The 18259-nt window shown below is 43.4% G+C and overlaps 1 protein-coding gene across 2 annotated transcripts in view; it reads right to left on the bottom strand.

Moving 5' to 3' along the window:
- Positions 1 to 18259, bottom strand: part of COL14A1 (collagen type XIV alpha 1 chain) — a 165668-nt gene that overhangs the window by 8957 nt on the left and 138452 nt on the right. For both annotated transcript variants that reach the window (XM_054019187.1, XM_054019188.1), the window contains exons 41-45: positions 12697 to 12750; positions 10007 to 10078; positions 8125 to 8160; positions 7603 to 7669; positions 6020 to 6208 (exon numbers count right to left, since the gene is read on the bottom strand). In XM_054019187.1, the coding sequence (XP_053875162.1) occupies positions 6020 to 6208; positions 7603 to 7669; positions 8125 to 8160; positions 10007 to 10078; positions 12697 to 12750 (418 nt within the window). The remainder of the gene's footprint in view (positions 1 to 6019; positions 6209 to 7602; positions 7670 to 8124; positions 8161 to 10006; positions 10079 to 12696; positions 12751 to 18259) is intronic.

Genomic DNA, 18259 nt, shown 5'->3' on the forward strand with positions numbered 1-18259 from the left:
GAACCACCACCTAGCCATCAAACTCTATCTAGAACGCTCCGGCACCAGCATCAACTTCCTGGACACCACGATTGACTTCAACAATAGAACCCTCCAGACAACTATACACAAGAAACCCACAGATCACCACGTTTACCTTCACAGATCAGTAACAATCCCAAACACAACAAGAAATCTGTTATCTACAGCCAGGCACTCAGATACCACAGAATATGCTCCAAGGAAAAAGTCCAGGATACATACCTTAAAACAGGGGTTCTCAACCTTTTTCTTACTGAGCCCAGGGCCACCCGGGGGGGAGGGGGCAAATGGGTCAATTTGCCCCGGGCCCCGCAGGGGCCCCCATGAGAATGTCGGAGGCGTCCCTGGACAGCGCTGCAGTGGCGTGGCCTGAGCTCCTCCCGCTCAGAGCTGCAGGGTAAGGGGGTGGGGCTCCGAGCGGCGGGAGCTCAGGTCCCGTGGAGCCATGCTGCTGCAGCTCTGTCCAGAGGCACTCCTGGACGCAGCACGCTGAGGCTCCGGGAGAGGGGGGAGGCGGGAGTAAGCAGCATGGTAAGCCCCTCTGAGCCGGACACCCCCCGACCCCACCCCCCCACAGCCCTGACCCCCAGCTCTGAGCCCAGCTCCTCTGAGCCGGTCACCCCCCAACCCAGAGCCCAGCTCCCCACCCAGCCCTGGGCAACAGCAGCGCCACCCCCAGGCAGCGACAGCCCATTGGCACCAACCATCACCAGCGACAGCCTATTATGTAATTGTAAATGTATACATACCATTAAAGCAGTTAATGTTTTTAAATAATGTATTTCGTGTATTTTCAAATCATTAAAAATTAATTTTTGAATGTATTTCACTGGTTATTTTTTACATTTCCAAACACATGTTACTATAGTATTGCAATTTTTTTTATGGAAGGGGCCCCCGAAATTGCTTTTCCCCAGGCCCCCTGAATCCTCTGGGCGGCTCTGACTGAGCCCTTCTGCCCTGCCCCCAACAGGCTATAAAAATTCCATGGCCCACTTGTGTCAAACTACCTGTTTTATTGCATATAAAAGCCAGGGCCGGCGTTAAGGCGTAGCAAGCTGGGCAACTACCCAGAGCCCCACGCCACAATGGGCACCGCAAAGCTACGTTGCTCAGGCTTCAGCTTTCGCCCTGGTGGTGGAGCTTGGGGACCCGGGCTGCAGACCTGCACAGAGGGACTTTGGCTTTCTGTCCTGGGCTCTAGCGAGTCTAACACTGGCCAGGCTTAGTAGATCCCCTGAAACCTGCCTGCAACTCCCTAGAGGGCCCCAGATCCCTGGTTGGGAACCACTGCCTTAACACACTTAAAATTAACTTTATCCAACTAGGACTCTCCACTAGCGAAGTAGATTGCATCATGGAATGGGCCACCCAAATACCTCAAGAAAACCTGCTTCAATACAGAAATAAAAAACAACCCTCCAACCGCACACCCCCTAGTTGTCACCTACCACCCCAAACTGGAACCCATACAGGGTGTCATCAAACAATTACAACGCATACTTGTTGGGGACCACATCCTGAAAGAAATATTTCCTGAACCCCTACTTCTGGCCGTCAAACAACCTCCCAGCCTCTCCAAGCTCATCATTAGACACAAGCTCCCCACAGACCTGGACTCACCAACTCAAAGTCTTGCTGGACCCTATGATAATACCAGATGCGAAACCTGCAGACATACCTCCACTGCTACAATGATCAATACCCCCCTCCCCAAGATCCCTGGGCCCTTTCAAGATCCATGGGCCCTACACATGCCTATCACAATGTGTGATGTATCACATCCAGTGCACTAAATGCCCCAATAACAACTATGTGAGTGAAACCAGACAATCACTACAGTCTCAAGTGAACAAACAGAAAAATTATAAAAGACAAAAACACTATTTCCTGTGGATCACCATATCTGACCTTTCAATCCTCGTCCTCAAAGGAAACCATCACAACATCTTCAAAAGACAAGCCTGGGAGCTTAAATTCATAACTTTGCTAGACATTAAACACCATGTATCAATAAAAGACACTGGATTTATGGCTTACTACAACAGTCTGTAACCCACTAACTCCCCTTTTTTGTCCTAGGACTGCAGAGGTGTTAACGGGTCACGTCTGCTTGGATGGTCTGTTAGAAAATGTGTTAACCACTTATGCTAAGGTCATGTCTACACTTGCCACGTAAAGCACAAAAAGTCTCTTTTTTGTGCAAAAACCATGGGAGTGTCTACATTTGCCAATGACTTTTTGCGGTGAAACTCAGAAGGAGACGTTCACTTCTTTCCAGTGATACTTTTGCGGAGATGTGCAAGTGAAGACATGATCTTCCTGTTTACACAGCTTTTAGCCTCCGGAAGATATCCCACAGTGCCTAGGTGACCACTCTGGCCTGCAGCTCTGCTGCTCTGCTGCCCAGTAAACAGACATCCGCCCCTCCCTGTGTAAAGCCCCGGGAACTTTGAAACTCCCCTTCCTGTTTTCTTGGCAAGTGCTCACTTATCATCTGGCCAGGTGACAATGGCTGCTCCATGGAGCAAACCATCCCCTGCTTGGAGCAATGCTGAGCTACTGGGGCTGATCAGTGTTTGGGGAGGGGAGGCTGTGCAGGGACCCAGGATGCCCCACCATCACCCCCCCCTTCCCACAAGACCTATCCTCAAAGTGGAGAGAGCTGTACCGTGGGATAGCTGCCCTCAGTGCGCTGCTGTCATCGGCGATGGAAGTGCTGCAAATGTGAACACGACCTGACGCCTGTGGAAGTGAGTGAGAACACAAACCAGCGCTCTTTTTTTACCAGTTCCCTATCACCGGTGAAACTAACAGTGCGAAAACTCTGCAAGTGTAGACATAGCCTAAGCAATCCGTTCCATCTTGTATTTTGCGGTGTCACTCTGAGTGCCTTTCCTGGATCTGAAGAAGAGCTCTGTGTAGCTCAAAAGCTTGTCTCTTTCACCAACAGAAGTTGGGGCAATGAAAGATATTACCTCACCCACCTTGCCTCACTGCAAACAATAGTAGTACATGTTTGTTCTGGAAGCAAATGCTGGCAGATGCAGCAGGCAAAGTCTGCATGAGTGCATTACTTTGTTCATGAAAACTGTAAAAGACTGGCCTGCAGTAAACATCTGGAATCTATGTGGCTATTTAGTGTAAGCCCCATTTTAAGCTTACACTAAGCCAGCAATAAAATGGTGCTTCAGAAAGCAACTGCCACAAGAGCTTTCAAACCACAACTCTTTCCACACTCAATTATTATTCCTTCACATACACCCATACACCAGGTGAAATTCTATCAATAAGCAATGGCAAATTTGAAACGTGTCTATTCAAACTGAGAAACCATGTACCCGGTGGGCTAAACCCTGAGGTCCTCACTCGGATTTTATTTAGTCTTTACTCAGGCAAACTCTCATTGAAGTCATATGCATGGCAAGCACCCACAACAGAACATAGGAAAATTAATCTACTTCAGGTTGCTTGTGATCTAAATTCCTTCCTGAGTAAAAGCTAAGGCTAAGATAGCCTCCTCCAATCCTAAAACTCAAAAGAGGGAGCCAAAGAGGGGGAAATGCCATCTTGTGGAGATTTCTCCAGAATTGTCTGTTGGTGAAATTCTTAGATCCATATTCATAGAGTTTAAGGTTGAAAAAGGCAATTAGATCATCTGGTATGACATCTTGTATATCACAGGCCATTACATTTCACCCAGTTGCCCCTGTATTGACCCAATAACTTGTGTTTGGCAAAAGCATATTTTCAAGAAAAGCAACCAGACCTAATCTAAAAATATCAAGAGATGGGAAATCCACCACTTCCACTGGTCGTTCGTTCCAATGGTTAATCACCTTCACTGTTAGAAATTTGTGACTAATTTCTAGTTTGAATTTTTCTGGCTTCAGCTTCCAGCCATTGGTTCTTGTTTATCTTAGATTAAAGAGCCCTTTACTATCCAGTATTTTCTCCCCATGACGGTACTTCTTCTTTTGTGTGTCAAGAGAGACAATTAGTGATGTTCCAATAACTATGTCCAAATTAGTGAGCCAGCATGTAGCTTTGGGAGATGCTTGATGTAAGTCTGAGATGCCCCCTGCAAATGACCAAAGCGGGCCCTGATTTAAAATGTGGTCTACAGTTTGTGACTGGTGTTCACAGTCACACTGTGCGTTGTCTATCATCTCCCAAAGGTGTAAGAGATAACAGCATCTGCCATGCAATGTTCTAAAATGGCTCAATGTGAACCTTTGATTCCAGGGCAGGTTGAAGCCTAGAAGTTCTTTTGTGGGGCCGGCAATCAAGTAAAAGCCTATGAGGAGCTCCAGCTGACTAATAGTGGTTGACAGCATGCTTAATGGAGACTTGTTTTATTTCCAAATCCAAATTAACAAAAGCTCCCTCCCAACGTGCATCTTCTGTTGCAGCAGCTGTTGCATCCGCAGCAATAATGAATGTGAGGGCCTCATTCTTCGGCAATATTTTGTTATCACAAACTATTCTAAGTTCTCCGTCATTTCTGTACTAGCTGTATTGCCCGTGCTGTTTCTTGCACATTAATTTTTACAATCAATAACATTATTTGTCCCTCATTATGTTAATAAAAATGTGCTTAATCCCTGTGCGATTTCTGTGTACTCTAAGAAATTGTTTAAACCGTGCAAAGATTTACACTATGGAGGCAGTTCTCCTGCAGCCCACATTGGTTTTCTTTCACTCATCCAGTTTCTGTCAGTCCCCTGTTTGTTTCATCTTCCCATCTCCCTCCATTCTTGTCCCCTCCTCACTCTTTCCTGATACCCTGGAACAATGTCTGTCATTGTTCAGCTTGAGTGCAAAAATCCATCACTGACAAGCTTGCACTTTAAATCTCATCTCCTCTTACACTACAGTCATTCGAATTATGGCCTTGAGGGCATAGAGACTTGTGGGGGAGGAGGGGTGGCAAGTTCAAAGGTCACTCAAAAGTGTTCTCCTCAGAACAATATAATATTAGTTTTCTGGCTACCAAACAGGACATTTGACCTATTAAGCTCTAGAATGTGAACAGCCATTGGACCAAATTTTTTAAAATGCCACTTATTGGTTATTGCAATTATAAGAACAATGAGTCTTGACTCTTCAGCAGTGCCTTCCCTGTGAGGATATCAAAGCACTTCATAGACACTGACTGATTTAGTTTCACAGTGCCATTGTGAGGCTATTGTTGTTATTTATAAAGTACATCAAAGCATGCCAGATGTCTCACAGATTGGAAAAAAGTCAGGCCACACAGAGTTTGCTATTTAATTAGACAAAACAGACCGAGGAAAGGGCAAAGGGACATCATATAAATATAGGTAAAAGGATGAAGGGGAAGTTTGGCAAGTGGCTGGTTAATTGCATAATTTCATTTAATTTTTTGTTTTTTTGCCCCACCCTCTTCATTATCCTCTCCTTTTTACCATCTGACCCTGATCCTGCCCTCCCTTCTCAAACAGTACACTCCTTCCCCATCTGATCAACGTATGTCATTATGGTATGATAATTTAAGAACCTTTAGTCCAATTCATTTCAAATTTGGTAAGAAAATTCTACCTTTTCCCCAGAACTAACCTACCAGTTTTGAAGCTGATATTCTTTGACTATAGTGCCTTCATTTGCAGGGTGGAGGGCAAAAAAACAGATTTCAAAAGGAAACACATTTGGAGCTGTAAATTTCTGCAACCCCAGAATTCTGCAAAAGGCAAACCTCTTGCACCATGTGCATCTTCATATGACCGTCAATCTTTAGCAGGGGTTGCATCAATCCCAAATGTGATTCTACCCTATCACACTCTGTAAAGGTTGCATTAACTTGGTGATTGGCAGTCTCCATAGCTTTCAGTATTACCCAAACACTGCGGCTTAGGACCAGCTCTTAACTAGAGAGAAAACTATGTTTGCATGATAAAATTAAGTCAGATAAGTAAAGTAATCATACTATTGCACCATGGTGATATATATTACCATACATTTTAAGTATTCAGCCTACCTCTTTCTCCTGGTCTTCCTGGCTGCCCAGGATTGCCTGGAAATCCAGGTCTTCCTGGTGCTCCTTGTTCTCCCTGTGACCCAGGAGATCCTGGTCGACCTGGCTCACCAGGTGGTCCTGGAATAGTTCGTTCTGAGACAGACTGACTTGGAATCTGGTTCAGAATTGAATTATATCTGGCCATGTGACCTGTGGGGGGGAAGATTCCACCAAATTCAGGACAAAGTGAATAATCTGGCCCGGGGATGTTTGAAGGGGGTAGGTTGGTGAAAGGTGCTGGAAGACTCTCGTCCTAAGGGGGAGAAGTTAAGAATGTGGTCTGTGATGTATGCTAGTTGTGGTGATGATAAAGTGTGTACTTGTCGGTGGAGAAGTAGAGTGTGTATACTCTTAGGTAGCCCAGAATATACACTGTTAGAGGACAGGCACTGTTCAGTGGCCTTAGGTGCGTGCTGTTAGAGGGTAGGTACTGTTCTGTGGCCAAGTATATATGCTGTTAGAGGGTAGGTACTGTTTGGTGGCCTAGCGTATACATTATTAGGGAGTAGATACTGTTCAGTGGTCTAGGGAATCCACTGTTAGAGGGGAGGTATTGTTCGGTGACCTAGGGAATACACTGTTAGAGGGTAGGCACTGTTCGGTGATTGAGGGAGTACACTGTTAGAGGGGAGGTATTGTTTGGTGGCCTAGGGAATACACTGTTAGAAGGTAGGCACTGTTCGGTGACCAAGGGAATACACTGTTAGAGGGTAGGTACTGTCTGGTGGCTTAGGGCAGAGGTGGGCAAACTATGGCCCACGGGCCACATCTGGCTCGCGGGACCGTCCTGCCCGGCCTTTGAGCTTCCGGACGGGAAGGCTAGCCCCCAATCCCTCCCCCGCAGCCTCAGCTCGCTGTGCCGAGCAGCGCGGCAGCGTGGCTGGCTCCAGTTGGGTGGCATGGCTGCCAGACATGCTGATCTGAGTGGCATGGTAAGGGGGGGAGGGTTGGATAAGGGGCAGGAGTCCCAGGGGGGCAGTCAGGGGCCAGGGAGCGGTTGGATGGGGCAGAGGTTGGGGGGGGGGCGGTCAAGGGACAGGGGGCGGTTGGATGGGGTGGAGGTTCTGAGGGGGGGGTCAAGGGACAGGGGGGTTGGATAGGCGTGGCAGTCCCAGGGGGCCTGTCAGGTGTGGACAGGTGTCGGGGCAGTCAGGGGACAGGGAGCAGGGAGGGTTGGATTGGGGGTTGGGTCCCGGGGGGGCGGTTAGGGGTGGGGGGGTCCCATGAGGGGGCAGAGGACAGGGAGCGGGGGGGGGTTGGATGGGTCGGGAGTTCTGAGGGGGGCAGTCAGGAGGCGGGAAGTGGGAGGGGGCAGATAAGGGGCGGGGGCCAGGCTCTCTGGGGAGGCACAGCCTTCCCTACCCGGCCCTCCATACAGTTTGGGAACCCTGATGTGGCCCTCAGGCCAAAAAGTTTGTTCACCCCTGGCCTAGGGAATATACCGTTAGAGGGGAGGTAGTGTTCAGTGGCTTTTCGTTTTCATACCAGCTACAGATCTATTCTGGCACCTAAAATTCGAACATAAGAGATATTGATCGGCTTACCTTGGATGAGCTGTTCACACACCTGACGAGCAACCGCACGAACCATTGCCTGGGACTGAATGTCACCCTGGATAACAACACCACCATAGCAACATTGCTCCAACAGCACTTTTATCTTGAATGTGCTCAGAGAGCATGTGGGAGGTATGTCTTTATGGTCCCTATGTTACAGATGGGGAAAATGAGGCAGAGAACTCTGGGACTTGCCCAAGGATGTTGATAACAGAGTTGGAAATGAGAAGCTCCTGTTTTCAGACAACAAACAGAAGGTTGGGGATGATAACCACAAAAGATTATGGGATATGCTCACTGATACATACATATTATGTTACTTTCTTTTTAAATTTTATTAAAATTTCGAGGGACGGAGATCAGTGAAGAAGAAAATTTGTCGGATTAGATCTAAACTCACCCCTAGCTATGAGTGGAGTGACTGTAAATTACTGCAGTGAGGGGTTTATGGGACAGAAGGTCAGATTGAAATGTACTTGTGGCTGTTGAATGTGGCTACAGAGTACTTACCCGTTCACCCCTTTCCCCCTTTGCACCAGGAGCACCCTGTTAAAAGATTAAACAAAGTTAATTCTCACCTTTCTCTCTAGTTCTACGTACTGTATGTTTGAATCGCCAAATATGAGAGTATCACAGTGAAAGGAAGGTAAGTAAACAACTCAGTTTTAGATCCCTATATAACCCTGGCGTGGGGACAGAGACGATCTCTTAAATATGCTCTTTCCTTTTCAATCCCCAGCAGGTATTTCTCCTCTCTGTGACTGAGTAGCAGATGGTGGTTACCTTTCCCAGCTTTTTTCTCTCCACTGCTCCTCATTTCTGACCCTTTAGTCTGGGAAGACTTATCCTGCCTAGTAGTTGTGGGTGCTGTCTCTTTCTGAGAGTAGTGTAGCCAGGATGATATTCTGGAAACACAGAGGGGCTTCTGTTCCCTTTCTGCTAAGTTCACCTTCCTCTTCACACTGTATTCTGTTGCCTGGGTTGTCTCTAAAATGGCACTGGAGCCAACAACAGTGCAGACTGAAATCTGCTGCACAGGCAGAAATGTACCTGCTTTTGAACCTGGCCATTCGGTAGGTTTTGGTGGATGCAATCCTGATTTTCAGTCATTTTTGACCTCTCCAGTTTGTCTTTCCAGTAAGACTCCAGGCACTCACAGAGTTTGGCCTCACATGACCCTCAGGCATATCTGCACTTACGAAAATTTAGGCCAATTTCCGGAGCATGTGCCTACATTATTGTCAATGCTCCAGTTCCAGATAAGTTTTATAGCTCACCAAATCTCTTAATTGGGTGTTTAATTATAATACTGGTAGAGTATGATGAAGAGAGTGTTAGTCTATTATCTTTGCTTATATTTTATTATCAGTCATTATATTCCCATTTAGCTAAATATTTCAAATGTTTCTGTTAGTATAAATCACCAAAGTCAACTGGATATTTGAAAAAAATCTAAAATTATTTAGTATTCTACAAATCAAGCCAGACGTGCAGCTGGACAATATCAGATTCAAATACTTTCTAGAACATAAGATTATAACATCCATTATAATATTTACAAATATTTTTAAGCAGGCTACATAAGGAAACAAATGTTAAACTGTTCAATTCATAATTTATGAATTCAAAATATTTATCTGAATAGTTACACCTAAAAGGTCAACTGAAAAACTCCCAAACTGTCACTAGTGTGGAATTTATACCCTCATTTTATAGATTTTTTTACTTAAAATATTTTCTTTCGTGTGTTAAAAAAGTCATTGACATTTAAATGGTAGAAAAATTGAGCATTAGATCCTGAACAGAATCAAGGGCCCAAGGGCTCTCACTGACATCAATGGCAAAATTTTCGGTAGTTGAAGCCTGTAATTACATTTTAAAAGTGGGTCTGATTCTGATGTCATTTACACCCATGTAAATCAGGAGTACACTTGCTGAAGTCCACAGTGTTACATTGGTGGAAAACCAGTATAAAATAAGATGAGAATCAGGTCATTTTGAAAAAATGCCATCTTTGTGGAAAGAGTTAAGTCTAATAAAGCAGCACATTTTATTTTCCTTAGTGTAATTTGAAATGGCAAGAAAATTAAACGGCTACATTCAGAATATGAATTCCTATCCTGTGTCCTTTTAACCTTTAAGGGCGATGTCTTTTCTTGATGCTTTCATGCGTATATTTCTACCCAACATTGTAAGCAAAACAAAACTAAACAAAAACTAAATTATACCAACAATGGGATGTTTCATTTAGTCATTAATTGAAATCAGCATGAGGGCTTCATGAGCAAATGGACCACAATTCTGTGTAGCTCTTTGTAATGGATAACGGTGAAGGTTAGAAACTGAATAGCACAACATTGCTAATATATAAGGATTATGTTAGCTTACTTACAGGGGGTCCAACACCACCTTGTGGCCCAGTGTTTCCCATAACCCCTGGAACACCAGGAGCACCAGGTATTCCCTCCATGGAAAAAGAGAGAGAGTAAATAGTTAATTGTGACATCCAACATCAATGAGTCCTTATTGACAAAAATACTTAAACACCATTTTTGTACTATATGGTCAGCATCCTAGCTGCAGCAGTTCCACGATGGTGCATTGGTGATTTGAAAAGTGAGAAGACTACGCATTATGCATAGTACACTACGGTAGATTATTGCTACTAAATTTAGTCCTTTATCAAGTCCGATGGATCCACTTTCATGTCCATAATAGTAGAAGCCAGAGATGAAATGTTTATTTTCATTGTGTTTTCTTTTTTAAATGACCATTAAAATATAAATGAATTCTGAATTCATAATCCTTTTTAAAAATCAGTGAAAAGGTCGATTTACAAATTCAAAGAAATTGTGATTTAAGGCTGCCAGCAGATAGCCTCACACTTCAATTCCTCAACGAATTGAAACACGGACTATATTTAAAACTATACCCTGTTTGGAGAACTCATGCAATAGGCACAAGAAGGTGAATTAAGAATGAGATTGTAGCTGTTCTAGATGAGATTTTCACAGTGATGAATATTCATTAATGTAATGCATTAGTTAATGTCAGCACAGTGCTGCAAATAGGTAAAGAAATAGGTGCTAAATAGTATTTATTTATTATGCAAATAGCATAAAGGGTAATATCACTATTATTCAGCTATTAACACATTCTTTTTTCAATATGTAGTTATTAGGGTGACCAGATGTCATGATTTTATAGGGACAGTCCCGATTTTGGGGCCTTTTTCTTATATAGGCTCCTATTATCCCTCACCCCCTTCCCGATTTTTCACATTTGCTCTCTGGTCACCCTAGTAGTTACATAATTTCACAAAGGAGTAAAGGGCCCAATCCTACAATCCTTAATCGGCCAAACCTCTCCTGGACTTCAGTGAGTCTGAGGGTCCAGGGCTGTGGGGCAAAGCTTAACCCAGCACTTGGCCTGAATAACCAGGGAACAGCTGAACAAAAGAAAGAATCCACCCATCCCCAGATTGCTGAGCAGTTAAGGAACAACCATGTGGACGTTACTGCAGCTTGATGTTCTGGAATCATTGAAGGGTTTACACAGCAATGGATCCTTTGGCCTTGCCTCTCTCCAGGCCCACCCAGGCCCCATCTCACCCCTCCATATACAGTGTAACCACATCTGTTCTTCTGCCATGGCACTTCCTGTGGCTGTAGTTTCAAGGGCAAGATTTGAACCCATATGAATCCTCAGATCTTATTTCCCAAATGGGTTAGGTTCATAGCCTCTATCCTCATGGATTTGCATCTGGTGCTGGCCAGTCTATGAGAATGCTGTTGGTCTGTGTTAGTCAGCTGATCGCTGCACTGACCTGGAGATGGACTAGTATTTTATAGCATGCTCAGGCCTTGTGAATCTTTATTTTGAATAATAAACATTTAAACAAATGGCAAGTGGGTGCTTTGTAAGTCACAACATAATGGTAGCATCAATTCACAATTTCCTTGCTTTTGTTAAACTTAAAACCTTTACCGTTATTTCAACTGTTTTTCCCCCCACTCCCGTAGGACCCCAAAGTAGTAATGATGTTAGTGTGGTAGCCAAGGAATGGGGGTGGGGGAGAACTCTGGAGATTGCAGGTGGACTTTTATTTTCTAAATATTTTACTTTCTTGTCGCTAACATGTAAATAATAGATTGTCTTGTGTCCTGATTCTGGATAGTTCTAATAAAGTAATGAAGTTAAAGCACTTGTACATTTTTCAGTGTCACATGCCTTCAAAAAAGGAATTCAAACCACAGATTGTGAATGTCTAAGGTGCATGCAAGATTCCTTCTACAAAGATATCTTCTATCCTAGTCAGTGTTAACAGCAACGACTTTAGGATCAGATTTTACCAAGCTTGCTCATAATGTGTAGTACCTTACCCACTGATTTCATCTGCCCTACTACACAACATGAGTAAGACTGGCAGAATCTGGCAATTAGAGAATATTTAAAACCATCACAGACAAATTGGCCCCACAGTTCTCTATAACCCCACTACAAAGCTTACTAGTAAATGCATCACTCCTTAAAAATGTATCTTCCAGAGGCAGATTTATAACACAAGGAACAAAATTCTGCCCTCAGATGAATGTGTACTGCTCCTACTGAAGACAGCTGAGGTCAGACTCTGGCCTCTAGATGATCTCTTAATTATTTTGTGAAATGTTTGAATACATTCTACAGGGCTTCAGCTGCATGACCTGGGGCAATGAACTCTGGTGGCTCTCGTCAGAGAACAAGACCAGACTGGAACTTCTGGCAAGACTAGAGTCTCTGCCTCATTTCAATGCCAAGGGCTATTAGTCCACTTTACACAACGCAGCTACTTTACTTACCACAAGATGGCAGCCTATTTATTGAGTGACTCAATCCCCCTTTGCCATGGGGGAGTCATTGTCTCTCAAGGTAAGGATCCAAAGAACTGGCATAGCACAGTCAGCTTTCTGCCAAGCCCATGATTAATCAGAATTCTAAACTCCAGTGCAATCGGCTATTTAGCCCCAGCTGGCACAGACAGCAACCTACATCCTGAAAGACCTCAACTCATACAGTAATAAATCCCACATAGACAGTACTTACCACTGGCCCAGGAGGACCTTGGGGCCCTGTGGGTCCATCTTTGCCAGGCAGACCCTAGGGAAAAGGAATATGGAAATTAATCAACACGCTTCTTAGAAGAGTTACACTCTTCAAGTCCAGATAATTTCTTCTAGAAGGCAACATACTTTTAATTTTGTTATTAAAAGATTTTGTTTATTAAGAAAGAAAGAAAGATTCACTCCATTCAAAGGACCAGCAGAAGCCTACATACCATTCAAGTCCCACCTAGAACCTCAGAACAATGTTTAAGTAGTATGAAGTGCTATGTAAGCCTTTTGCTGATGCTCTGCAAAAGGGTAGATTTCACCTATAATGTTTCTGTAAATAGGTGGATGAGAAAGGTTGCTCTTTTGTGAATTTTAAGCGCTCTGAAAACTCTTACTAGAATTACCTAAGATGGATCCCAATCCTACCGACTCTTCTTCACACAGCTCATTGTTACTCATGTGACTATGCCCACTGACTTCATGATAAATGCATTATTGGAAAGGAAAGTTTCATTACCCAGAAATAGTGCACAGCTTTACTGGACACCACGGAGGCCCTGATTCAGGAAGCTGTTTAATGAGACTTCATTGGGCATATTCATGAATGAAGTTACACACTTAAGAACCTTCCTGAATCAGAGCCAAAGACTAAAGACTACCCCCATACTAGAGAGCAAACTACTCATGACAGAAAGTGGACAAATGTAGAAGAGTAAAGGATACTTATGCATGTTAATCAGTAAGCATATTTTTCATTCAAATACTCTAAATCATAACCCCATCAACTGTTCTGATCATTAGTCCTGAACCAATATTTGGAAAAGTTTGCTGGTTCTAAAAGCATTTATACTTGTCCACCAAAAGGCTTACAACCCTGACAAGTTACAATATATTGTGCCCCGCCTTAAAAAATAAATCACATAATGCTGGTTTTCTTCTTTCCCTCCTCTGTCCCCCCTTAAATTCTAATGATTTTAGCAATGGATAGGTGACAAACTACTAGAAGCAGAGCTGTCACTTGGGTAGGGTGAATCAGGGCAACCGCCCAGGGCCCCGCGCTTTGGGGGGCCCCATGCTGACCTGATATTTAGCCCTTTGTCCTGTATCCCAATCAATGTATGATTGGGATGCCATTTGTCCCAATAGTCAGGTGAGGAGGCGGGCAGGAAGAGGAGCAGGCACGCAGAGTGAGGAGGCAAATGGGAGGCGAGCGGCAAGCGGCGAGGAGACTGGCGGGTAGGTGGATGGAGCGGATAAGAGCGGTGAGCAGGCAGGCTGGGTGAGTAGGCGAGTGTCGGCCGGGCGGGTGCGCCTGGCGAACAGAGAGGAGACTAGCAGGAAGGCTGATTTGTCCCGGGCCCCGTCCCCCATAGCAGGGCCGGCTCTACTGTTTTTGCCGCCCCAAGCAGCGCGCCGAATTGCCGCCGCAGATGGTGGGGGCAGTCCGTGTGCCGTTAGGGCGGCATGCGTGTTTCCGTGGCGGCAGCAATTCGGTGGCAACCGGAAGACAGAAGCCACTGAATTGCCGCCGCGGGCAGCTGAATATAGAAGCTGGCACCGAATTGCCGCTGCTGCGGAAACACATGTGCCGCCCTAACGGCACACGGACTGCCCCCGCCGTCCGCGGCAGCAATTCAGCGCACTGCTTGGGGAGTTTGGAAGCACCTGTTTGGAACGCTGGTGCCTGGAGCCGGCACTGCCCCTAGGGACGGCCCTGACTAGATGTAATGCTTTAGTATTTGGAAACTATGATTCTAACCTGCTTATATATGGTATAAACTATTGGTTTGCAAATTTATCTTCGGTGTAACTGGAAAATATTCTCTACTCCATTGTAAGGGTGTTTAAGGTGACAAAATAAGTATGTCATATCCATATTATATCAACTATCCACAGTGTGGATAAGAGATGCTTTCCTGTTTCACAGTATCTCAGGATAATGCCTAAAGCTTCAAGAGTCACTAAAACACAGGACTGGGGACTTCAACGGTAGAGTCCAGGGAAGGGTCTTGCGGCCTGCAGCATGCAGGGGGTCAGACCAGATGATCATAATGGTCCCTTCTGACCTTAATGTCTATGAGTCTATGAGTCTATGAGTCTAAGAGCCCTATACGGCCCCCTCATTATGATAAGAACTAGAGAATAAAAAAGAATGGTGATGTTACCATGAAATAAATGCCAGTCTACCTGAATCCACTTTTAGAGTATAAATAAATAAATTTAGTTCATTTCAAATCAATCAGCAAATCAAGAAAAGTTTGCTCAGCCCATGAAACTGCAAATTCTAAAGGCTTGACAAACTCTACCCATGAATAACCCGTGAAATGAAATTAAAAATAAAAATTGACAAATACGACTGGTGTTTCTGAGCTTGACGTGGGTAGTACCCATTTTGCTAAAGAAGTGTTTTGTTTTTGCAAAAGTTTAGAAAAATGTATGTGAGACAGACTTCATTTGTGACACTCGCAGTGTGGAAGTCCCTTACAAAATGATGTAAAGCAGAATACCTGTTTGTTTTCATATTGGTTTAACTCTCAGGAAAACTGATGCTTTGATATTTAATCAAACTTTTTAATTTTTTAAAAACAAGTGGGTGAAAACCTGTCCCTGTTGACTTCAATGGGGCCAGGATTTCATCCAGAATATTTTATGGACGTCTTTCCATTGACATCCAAGGAGCTGGATTGGACTCAGAATCTCCACACTACTTGTGTAAAAACTGCCATACTTCCCTTCCCACCCTACCGTAAATGGCAGGAACTAACAGTAAGCTTAGAAATGCTGTTTTTTCTTTGAATGTAAAGTTTTTAATTACACTTCATTTATTCTCACTGGGCAATACTTCTTACTCTTAGCTGCTGGAGAATGTCTCCTTGCATATCCTGGGGGTGTATTTCTCTTGGCACTGTTTCTGTATCTCTTGGCCATTTAAAATGGTCTGCAACTGTAATTGTTAGGTGTGAAAATTGCAGTTTATAAATTAAGTCAAACAGGAGTCTGTCTCAAGGAGCAATATGGTAGTAAATGTTCTTTGTACTAACCCAGAAGTAAAAGATATACAACAGTGTAGTTTGTTTATGCTACCATGAGGGTTAGTAGTTTTTCAGATTATCTGATAGCTGATATGTGTTTTAGACTAATTCTGAACATATGTAGCATAGGGTGGCGGTTAGTAGGAGGAATTGGTAGAAAAAAATGGAAATGTGTTTCTGTTGGCTGCTTATGCCACTAATTTTGGTTGAGTAAAGACTGTGTGGGCTCACAGAATGGTACTCGGAATAGTAAAACATTGGGATACTGTGCATTGTTTCATTTATTGAGCTCTCTTTTGATGGCTTAACCCAAATAGTGTCATCTTTTGGAACTAAGGTACTATACCTCAGATGTGTCATATTCAATAAACCTAATAGTCAATGGTTCCTTAATTTGCTCCAGATACTCCTGTGTCCAGGAACCAGATATTTCAGATTTATCTGATGGGGGGGAAGGGATATGAGAAAGCCACCAGGGAACAATGAGAGGTGACCAAGTCACAGACATTTGGGGGTAGGGAATAATTCAAATGAGCTGGGGAATCTGAGGACAGAGTGATGGAGGCAGTCTCTCCCCCAATATGTGCACGCAGGAGAGATGTACCTACTGCACCATCCCTTAGAATGGTACTTTATTGTCCTTTCTCCCCAACTGGCTAGCTCTGCCCCCACAAGGGTGGCTTGCATCTCTCAGGAGAGAATGAGGACAGTATGTATGGCTGGACCTTGTGTGGAGGCCATGGGGAACATGGGAAAAGAAAGCACCTTTTCTCCTCTGCCTATGCACCTGCACAAGGGCTAGTCACAATCTTAACTTCATATCCCTAGCAGAAAAGGAAGAACTGAAAGGACAGGGGAGTCTAAGTGGAGAATATTTGGGCCAGTTGTGGCTTGGAGGAGTGAGGGGGGCTAACCAGCACCTTGATCTCAATTCAAGCACACAGTCCTGCACAATTCAACCTGGCCACTTTGTGCAGGACATAGCTGTGTCCAGGAGAGTTAGTATAAAAGCACACATTGCCCGTTTTAGTACAGTCACTCTAGTACGGGCCATTGTGTGGGGAGAGAAGGGCAGGGAAAGGTTCCTTGAATATTTTCGCAATGACCACGTCACCGAGAATAAAATAGGCAGAAACCATGTCTCCTTTCCCAACATCTTTATTTCTTCATTTATAACAGGAAGACTAAGGTGAGCTAGGGGGTGGTTCTTAGTATAAATCTGAAATTTAGATTTAGTCCAGGTACCAGATTTGTTTAAAAAAATCTATCATGGATGCTTTGAGTTTGTTATTAACAGAAAACAGAACTTTAACTCTGTTTCAACCTTTAAAATTAATTTTAATCTCATCTCAAAGCCTGGGCAGTCCATTATGAATTTGGTTTCTGTTTGTATTTTATACACCTGATTAGGGGATATACTTTAATTTCTTCTTTTAAAAAGAAACTACTGAAAGCTATGAAAAGGAAAGAAATAGTATATATAATTTTTTTTTAAATCTTAAATAAATAAACCAGGATAAAAAAAATTAACAACCCAGGGGCAGAGGGGAGTTTTAAACTTAGTATTGAATAAAATCAGAAAAAGAAGAACAGGAGTACTTGTGGCACCTTAGAGACTAACAAATTTATTAGAGCATAAGCTTTCGTGGACTACAGCCCACTTGTAGTCCACGAAAGCTTATGCTCTAATAAATTTGTTAGTCTCTAAGGTGCCACAAGTACTCCTGTTCTTCTTTTTGTGGATACAGACTAACACGGCTGTTACTCTGAAATAAAATCAGAGACCCTTATAAACAGATTTTAATAATGATTAGAAGCTCTATTCAAAAGTAAGACAAAGCAGAAAGGAAGAAAGGAAATAAAAGTGAACTGGAAGGGGAAAAAAATCTATTTGGAGTTAAAGGATGTTTAAAAATTAACATCATATTGGCTATGATTCAGCAAAATGCTTAGTCACGTGCTTAAGTCCCATTAACATTAGTGGAATTTTTCAAGTGCTTTGATGAATCAGGCCCATTATGCCTCAAGCATTTTAATTAATAATAAACATTAAAAAGAAAGCGATGGCCAAGCTAAGAATAACACGGAAAACATCAATTTTAATATAATTTTAGTTTTATAGTAGAGGCTGAAAAATAGTTTCAGAGCTTGGCTTACAGAAGGAAGTTTGACAAAGAAAACATTATACAAAAAAGTAATTTACTTCATAACTTTCCAGTGCCCCTTTGCTACTGATGCAGTGACATCTGTCAGAATTACAGAATACTCCATTTCTGATGAGCTTTCCCTTCAGACAGACTGTGCAGTGAGGTACTGGGATGGATCACCACTTTCACAGGAGTTTTAGGCCAGTATAACTCCACTGGAATCAATGGAGTTACACTAGCATAAACTAATGCAATAGAGTGGAGAATCAAGCCCATCATTCTATATGTATAACTTCACAGTCTGTTGCCATAGAAATCACTGTAGCATTATAGCACAAATGCCCAATGATAGGTCTGATTCTATAAGATCCTCAGA

The sequence above is a fragment of the Malaclemys terrapin genome, chromosome 2, assembly GCF_027887155.1.
Source record: "Malaclemys terrapin pileata isolate rMalTer1 chromosome 2, rMalTer1.hap1, whole genome shotgun sequence".
Lineage (NCBI taxonomy): Eukaryota > Metazoa > Chordata > Testudines > Emydidae > Malaclemys > Malaclemys terrapin.